The 8,846-nt window shown below is 50.7% G+C and overlaps 1 protein-coding gene across 1 annotated transcript in view; it reads left to right on the forward strand.

Annotated features, from left to right (window-relative positions):
- LOC141554048 (uncharacterized) overlaps positions 1–7,743 on the forward strand; it is an 11,827-nt gene extending 4,084 nt beyond the window's left edge. Inside the window, exons 2-6 of the mRNA XM_074285575.1 lie at positions 1,303–1,398; positions 4,024–5,202; positions 5,451–5,602; positions 6,819–6,937; positions 7,583–7,743. Of these exons, the coding sequence (XP_074141676.1) occupies positions 1,303–1,398; positions 4,024–5,202; positions 5,451–5,602; positions 6,819–6,937; positions 7,583–7,736 (1,700 nt within the window). The 3' untranslated portion in view covers positions 7,737–7,743. The remainder of the gene's footprint in view (positions 1–1,302; positions 1,399–4,023; positions 5,203–5,450; positions 5,603–6,818; positions 6,938–7,582) is intronic.
- Positions 7,744–8,846: the final 1,103 nt, after the last annotated feature.

Here is an 8,846-nt window from a genome sequence, read left to right on the forward strand (position 1 = left end):
TGTCAAGGGCATCTCCGCCTTCCTGGGCTTCCGATCTAGATGCTATCAGGGATCTCCTCCCTGGGTTCCTCAGGGGTAAAATGGAGATGATATCTATCTCCTACTACTTCCACTATTTGCAGAGCTTGTTGACTCTACTCTTGCAGCAGCTCTTAGATACACTTCCTTCTCTCCTCTGACACTGTCTCCACCCCAGTGTAGACCTTCATCACCTCAAGTCTGCATTACTTCAATAGTTGAATCTGCCTTTCAGCTGCTAAGGTATTTTCTGTTTTGTTTGTTTGTTTGTTTTGCTGAGGCAATTGGGGTTAAGTGACTTGCCCAGGGTCACACAGCTAGGAAGTGTTAAGTGGTCTGAGGTCACATTTGAACTCGGTCCTCCTGACGTCAGGGCTGGTGCTCTATCCACTGCCCTCCCCAGCTGCTCATGCTAATGTATTTTCCTAAAGCTCCAGTCCAGCCGTATCACCCCCTACTCCCCGGGGGTTCCCTCTCATCTCCAGAACCAAATACAAAATCTTTTCTGGTTGGCATTCAAAGCCTTGCATAACCCTCACCGGTCCCCCAACCCTTTACAGTGTTCTTAGCCTTACTCCCTTCTGCACAGTCTGAACCAGGGGCTCCGGGCCCCTGGCTAACATCCCTCGGATAGAAGCTCTCAGCATTCTCGCTGGCTGTCCCAAGCCTGGGGCTCACCCTGCTCATTTCTACCTTCTCACTAAAGTCCCCACTTTCTACAAGAAACCCTTTCCAATCCCCATTAATCTCTTTCCATCTGTGGAGCATCTTCAATCTATCTTGTTCACAGCTCTCTATATGCTGTCTTTCCCACCGGATTCTGAACTCCTTGAGAAGCAAGAACTGCTTTTATCTTCTTTTATAATCCCAATATTTAACACATTGTCCGGCACACAGTAGGTGCTCAATGATTGTTGATTGACCTTTCCAACTCTGTTGGAACTAATAAGATTTTTTTTAATTTTATAAGTGAGAGGCAGTATGGCACAGTAACTAATTTTTAGCTCGGAGTCCAGGACGCCTCCATTCACTTTCCGCCTCCAACACAAACTTGCTGTGGGACTGGACTCTCCGAGTGTCAGTTCCTTCATTTATAAAACCAGTGATAACCTGTTTTCTTCACAGAGCTACTGTGAGTATCAAAGTCCGGGATTATTTTCGAGAATGATTTACTCACCCCAGTGGAGAAGCGAGCAGGGGATGATCTCCATCCTATAACGGGGGGACGCTGAGGGCTGGGGCCCTTCCTATGCTGTTATGAGGCAGTGTGCTCTCTTTCCCCAGGTCTGTCCTCCAAGGAGCCCTCAGCGCTCAGGACGCTAAAAGTTGTCTTAGTGATCTTCATCTGCCTGATCCTAGCTCTGGTGGCTACTATTGTGTGTAAGTGTCTAGGAGCTTCAGACTTTGGGCCCTCCCTTTCCCTCTGTCTTGGAAACATCCCCCCCTCCTTCCCAAGGGTGGTCTTGTCCCACCTGGGAGAACCCCTCCTCCGCACTCCAGCAGCTCCGAGCCACAAGCCAGCTCTGAAGGGTCTATGCCCCCCAAGGGTCCAAGGCAAGTCTGTTTCCCATTTCCCCTAAGACCCAGAGACCCCGGGCACTCAATATTTGCATTTGTGGCTCTAGGTGGACACAGAGTCTAAAACAGCTCATTTCAAACCCAGCCCCCACACCTACTAGTAGAACGGCCCTCACCAAGGGCTCCAGCTTTTCTGTGCCGCGGCTTCCTTGGGCGGGAAGCAGAGATAATAATTATACCCATTTCACGGCATGGTTCTGAAGCTCAGATGAAATAATGTATGAGAAGAGCAATGTAAACATTAGCTCCTTTTTGGGAAGACATTTTTCAATCTCAATCCTCTCTCTAACCATTGCCAAAGTTGGAACCGCTGCTTCCCCTGCCCAGAACCGTCAGAATGACAATTGAAGAATAAGGTGTTTCAGATTTTCAGGAGGAGTAGCCCTTGAAGAGTCTCAGGTCATAGGGGACCCATAGCAATGACCATTCCTGAGTCACAACCCAAAGGGAGTAGCCTGCTGAAAGTGGGGGGCCGCAAAATTGTGACTCGTTGCCAGTAAATATTTGGCTTGTGCACCCGTTTTATACATCTATATGCCCAGAGGCGTGTAAAAGTTTTTCAGGCAAAAAGGGGTTACGGGTGGGGAAAGTGCAAGAAGCCCCGCTCTAAATCAGATGAATCTCACTGAGGTGAGAAAGGGGCAGTTACGGCCTTCAACCTTCGGTCCCTGCATTCTCATGGCATTCGCTGAGCCTCTGTGCCTCAGTTTCCTCCCCTGTAAAATGCTTTTCAGAGGTTTCTAAGATCTCTTCCAGTCCTCTGTCCGTGACTCTATGAGCCCCCCCAAGATTGTCCGGCCTACATTGTGCCTTCACCAATACTGACCCCTGACCCTGACACCAGAGCTGGAAGGGACCAGGCAAAGGACCAAGGGGAACACCTTCCTTTCCTCACCAGCAGAGTGTAGGGGGTGGGGGGGGGTGACATCAGCCGGATGACCTGGGGGAAGGCCAAGCGGTGAGCAGACCCCAGAGGCTGGACCTGACCCAGGGGGCATTCACCCACCTGGCCTGGGCACCGACTCTGTATCTACGGGACCTTAGGATCCGGGAAGCTGATTCCAACTGTGTCAGTCCTGAAGTTCGGTGTACGGCCAGCAGGTGGCAGTGGTGTCTCTGTAGCCAGAACCAAGTGCATCTGACAAAAGAGACACAGAGACAGAGAGACAAAGAGGAAGACAGAGAGAGAGACAGAGACAGAGACAGAGAGACAGAGACAGATAGAGACAGAGAGAGAGAGAGAGAGAGAGAGAGAGAGAGAGAGAGAGAGAGAGAGAGAGAGAGAGAGAGAGAGAGAGAGAGAGAGAGAAAGAGAGACAGAGAGAGAGACAGAGAGAGAGACAGAGAGAGAGAGAAAGAGAGACAGAGAGACAGAGAGAGAGAAGAGAGAGAGAGAGAGAGAGAGAGCAAGAGAGAGAGAGAGAGAGACAGAGACAGAGAGAGAGAGAGAGAGACACAGAGAGACACAGAGAGACACAGAGAGACACAGAGACAGAGAGAGACACAGAAAGAGAGAGAGACAGAGTGACAGAGAGACGGAGAGAGGGAGAGAGAGAGAGAGAGAGAGAGAGAGAGAGAGAGAGAGAGAGAGAGAGAGAGAGAGAGAGAGAGAGAGAAAGAAGAGACAGAGAGAGACAGAGAGAGAGACACAGAGAGAGAGAGACAGAGACAGGAACAAAGAGAGAGACAGAGAGTCAGAGAGAGACAGAGAGAGAGAGAGAGAGAGAGAGAGAGAGAGAGAGAGAGAGAGAGAGAGAGAGAGAGAGAGAGACACAGAGAGACACAGAGAGACACAGAGAGAGACAGAGAGAGAGAGACAGAGACAGAGAGAGACACAGAAAGAGAGAGAGACAGAGAGACAGAGAGACGGAGAGAGAGAGAGAGAGACAGAGACAGAGAGAGAGAGAGAGAAGAGACAGAGAGAGACAGAGAGAGAGAGACACAGAGAGAGAGACAGAGACAGGAACAAAGAGAGAGAGACGAGAGTCAGAGAGAGACAGAGAGAGACAGAGAGAAAGAGAGAGAGACAGAGACAGAGAGACAGAGAGACAAAGAGGAAGACAGAGACAGAGAGAGACAGAGAGAGAGAGAGAGACAGAGAGAGACAGAGACAGAGAGACAGAGAGACAAAGAGGAAGACAGAGACAGAGAGAGACAGAGAGAGAGAGAGACAGAGAGAGACAGAGAGAGACAGAGACAGACACAGAGAGACACAGAGAGACACAGAGAGAGACAGAGACAGAGAGAGACACAGAGAAAGAGAGAGAGACAGAGAGACAGAGAGACGGAGAGAGAGAGAGACAGAGAGACAGAGAGACGGAGAGAGAGAGAGAGAGAGAGAGAGAGAGAGAGAGAGAGAGAGAGAGAGAGAGAGAAGGAGGAAGGAGGGAGAAGGGGGCACTAATTTTATAATCTTGCCCTCTCCAGATGTCCAAATAGCCAAGACTGGTTCTAAGAGCTTTAGCACCCAGGATTCTGGACCGCAGATGTTGAAAGATTCCCTGCAGAACGCGGGGGCCTCGGGTTCCCCGAGCCTGGTGCCCAGAGGCAGCTTGGGCAACGCCAGTGTTGAGATCCAGCTGCTAAAGGAAGGTCTGAGAGCTGCCCTTGCGCAGGCACAGCTGGCCCGTGACAGCGTCAGCGCCCAGATCCAGGCGTTAAGAGAAGAGCTGGAGAGGGTGAGCTCCTTGAACTCCCGGACGGAGAGGCTGGGCGGCCCACCAGGAAATGCCAGTGCGGAGATCCAGGTGGTGAAAGGGAGCCTCGAGAGCTTAACCACACAGGCCCAGGCGCTGAGGAGGGATCTGGAGAAGGCCAGCGCAGAGATGGAGGCTTTAAGGAGAGACCTGGGAAACGCCAGTGCCCTCCCCGCCCTGGCCTGGGAGCTCCGCAGGGGCCTGGAGCTCACCCACGCTGACATCCAGAAGTTGAAGTCGGACCTGGGGGGCGGCAGCCCCCTGAGCCCCCAGGTGCAAAGGCTCCAAGGCGGTCTGGAAAACACCGACTCCGAGCTGCAGAGACTGAAGAAAAGCCTGCAAGAGGCTGCGGCTTTTCTAGCCCAGGCCCAGACGTTGGGGAGCAGGCTGGAGAGCACCAGGGCGGAGATGCGGGGGTTAAGTGGACGTCTGGAAAAGACGGACGCTGAGCTCGAGCTGCTGAAAAGGGGGCTGGGGGGGGCCACCGAGCAGGCAGAGGCAGCAGTGGCAGGCCTGCGGAACGCCAGCGTCCAGATCCACATGCTAAGGGGGGAGCTCGGCTCTGCCAGCGCCTTGGGGGCAGAGGTCGGGCTGCTGAAGAGTCAGCTGGAAAGGGCTGACGTGGAGCTGCAGACGCTGAAAGAAGGGCTGAAGGAGGGCGGTTCCTTGGCTGCCCAGATCCAGGCCTTAGCCCAAGAGCTGGCCAGAGCCTCTCAGGAGATCCAGAGCTTGAAGGCAGCTTCCCGGAGTGTGAGCCAGATCCCGGCATTAAGGAGTGACCTGGACAGGGCCAATGGAGAGATACAGATGCTAAGGGAGAGACTGGCTGCTGTCCTTGCCCCGGATGTGGAAATCCAGAAGTTAAGGAGCCAGCTGGAGGCAGTGACCCAGCAACAGCACACAGTGCAAGGTGGGTAATGGGGCGGCCACAGGGGTCCGGGGGTCTCAGTCAGGGTGAGGAGAGGGGAAGGGGTCTCCAGGCGCCATCCTCTGCCTCCCAAGCCCTCGCCACCCTCACCAACGGGATGAGGGAGGGCTTTCCTTGGGCTGACAGGGATGGAGATGGTCCAGACGCTGAAGTTCCCAGGACACAGAGCCCAAGACGACGCCGGCCATTCACCCTCAGACCATTGCTCTGTTCCCTCCTGTTTCCTTTAGCCAGCCTTTTGCAGCTGGTCATCGAAGGCTGGCGCTTCCACCAGGGGAAAGCCTACTACTTCTCGACCGCCAAAAAGCCTTGGAGTGAAGCCGAGGAGTTCTGTGTGGCCCGCGGATCCCACCTGGCCTCAGTGACCTCAGCAGAAGAGCAGGTCTGTCCCGAAAGGGATCTCCCTCTCCTCAGCCATGAGCGGGAGGGAGCCCGCCAGGTCACCTCCCCTCAGAGGCCCTTCTATCTCTGACATTCTGAGTCCTGGAAAAGTCCTAGCACTGAGAGGACAGGAGGGAGAAGGGGGTGGGGACCAGCACGCACTGAGATGGCCAAGCTGTCCAAGAGGAATCGGGCCACCCTGAAAGGGAAAGTACCGGACTCTTAAAGAGGGAGCTCTGGACTCTAGCTCAGGCCAGACTGGGGAGAGCAGGAGCTGAGTGTCCAGCGAGTAAAGGAAACTGTCCTCCGTCCCTGAGGTCATCGAAAAGGGACATCCCAGACAGCTGTTCCCTCAGGCGTGAGGGTTAGGGAAACGTCACACACACACACACACACACACACACACACACACACACACACACACTCACACTCATACACACACACACACACACACACACACACTCACACACATACAATCACACACACACTCACACACATACAGTCACACACACATATACAGTCACACACATACAGTCACACACACTCACACACATACAGTCACACACGCACCCACACACATAGTCACACACCTACCCACACACATACAGTCACACATGCACACAGTCACACACACTCACACACATACAGTCACACACACACTCACACACATAGTCACACACACACATATACAGTCACAAAAATACAGTCACACATACAGTCACACACACACACTCACACACACATACAGTCACTCACACACATACAGTCACACATACTCACACACATACAATCACACACACACTCACACACATACAGTCACACATACTCACTCACACATTTATAGTCTCACAGATTCAAACCTTCCCCTCCACATATGTCTACATCTACACATACACATATGCATAAATATATTTTATTCCTGCAACAAACATTTATTAAGTCCTAGAGATCATGTTACATAGTAAAGATAAATAAATTTTTATTTTATAAATAAAATTATTTTTTATAATTAATAAATTAATTAACAAATCTAGTTGACTTAATTAAGAGCATGATGTTATAGAACATTAGAATTGAGGGAGATTTTGTTTTATGGGGAGAAATCAATATGTAGAAAGATTAATTGTGGGCAGCTATGTATTCAAAGGAAATAGTGAATAGTTGGGTTAGGGATGGGGTTAGCCATTACAGCCCTAACCCTGAATTCCTCTCTCTAGGAGTTTCTGGGAAAAGGAACAAATGGAGTTTATCACTGGATAGGCCTGACGGACAAAGGAACAGAAGGCAACTGGCGCTGGGTGGATGGGACTCCTTTTAACAGTGTCAAGAGCAAAAGGTGAGCTCTACAAGCTAGTTCCAGGTAGATCAAGGCCAGATAAAGCACAAGGGAATCCATGACATGTGGGTGGATATGTCTCTGAACAGGGAGGGAGCTTGGGGCAAAATTAAATTTCTGGGGAAGTCTAGGAACCTTCCTGCTTGGTCCGACTCCATCTGAGCATCCGACCTTCCCAGAGGCCCCATGGGACAATATGTTCTGGGCAAGAACTCAGGATATCTGGGGTCAAGTTGTTCCAGGGGAGTGACTCTTAACACATCAATTTATGTCTCTGAATGTGCTTGTTCATCCACAAAATAAAGGGAGAGGAAGGAGTGATGGCCTGTATGTGATGGGGGTTGTCAGGAGAGCCCCACCCCTAATCTTCCAGGCTCAGGACCTGCTCACTAATCCTTCTGGTCAGCCCTACGTTTAAACCCTTCTTTAAGGACATGGCTGCCTAAGGCCCAACTGGTCCCTTGAGGCTGAATCCAAGATGAAAGGAGAGGAGAGGAGAAGAAGGAAGGGAGGGGAGAGGAGGATGAGGAGGATGGAGGGAAGAGAGGGGGGAAATGGGGAGAACGGGGGAGGATAGGACAAGCAAATCACTTTCCTTTCAACTTGGTTACAAGTAACCCTAATTCTTCTACTTCCTCTTTTCAGGTTTTGGAACAGCAATCAACCAGACAACTGGAACTATGGTAATGGGGTCCAAGAAGACTGTGTCCACTCCATGGAGAAGTGGAATGACATAATATGTGAAAAACCCTTCCCCTGGATCTGCAAGAAGAACCTAGAGAATCTCTTCCCCCACTAAAGGAGCAGAGGAGGAATCAGACAGTTTTGACTTCTCAAAAACCTAAGAGCCACCTAAATTCTAGGGGTGTTGATCTTGGCGTCATTAGGGCCTGAATTTGAATCTTGCTAAAATCCTCTTTCACTATTCTGTGCCTCGGTTTCTCCTTCTGTAAAATGAGGGAGTGAGACTTGACTTCTCTCCAACATTGTATTCATGATCTTAGTTAAATCAAGCCCTACCCATTTATAGTCACACAGACTCAAACCTCATAAAGCTCTCTCCCTGGCTTTTTACACATCTTTTGAAACTCACTCCCAGATCTGCTCTGACTTCTCTGCTGACTGACTGTCCAGCATGGGAACATAAGACCCCCAAGTTAATGAGACACTAGTGATCCACTCTCCACTTACATGCTGGAGAGAGACTGGACTTGTCATTGGAAGATCTTGTCACAGCTTAGTCACGTAGGAGCTCAGCACCTGCAACAAATCATCAAATGAAAGGGTTGGACTAAATAATTTCCAAAATCGACCTCAATCCTAAAGCTCCCCAACACCATGCTCTTAATCAAATCAGCTAGATTTATTAAGCACTTGCCATAAGCAGGCCCTGTGTCAGTTACTAGGAATACCCACACAAGCAGAAAGAGACACAATCAATCCCTCTCTTACTCCCTCCTGTCCCTTCCCCCTCCCAACTCTCCTCAGGCTTCTTTGCTGGATCTTCATCCAGCTCACTTCCACCAATCATGGGGAGTCCCCAAGGCCCTGGTCCCTCTTCTTTTCCCCCTTCTATACAATTTCACTTGGTGACCTCATCAAGGGTCACCTTTAATGCAGATGCACCTCAGATCTATTTAACCAGTCCTCCTCTCTCTGCTGGCCTCCCATTTCACAGCTCCAACGTCTGGATCAGGACATCAAGCTGCAGATACCTTAACCCAATTTGTTCAAAATTTGTCCTAAAACACATGACCTCCTTCTTACTTCCTTATTACTGTTGAGGTTACCCAGACATTCCCAGTCACCCAGGTGGGATCATCCTCATCACTTTTACCTCACTCCCACGTCCAATCTGCTGCCGGGGCTATTAGGTCTACCTTCACATTGCTTGTATATATCCCTGTCT

This window comes from Sminthopsis crassicaudata, chromosome 2 (assembly GCF_048593235.1).
Source record: "Sminthopsis crassicaudata isolate SCR6 chromosome 2, ASM4859323v1, whole genome shotgun sequence".
Taxonomy (NCBI): domain Eukaryota; kingdom Metazoa; phylum Chordata; class Mammalia; order Dasyuromorphia; family Dasyuridae; genus Sminthopsis; species Sminthopsis crassicaudata.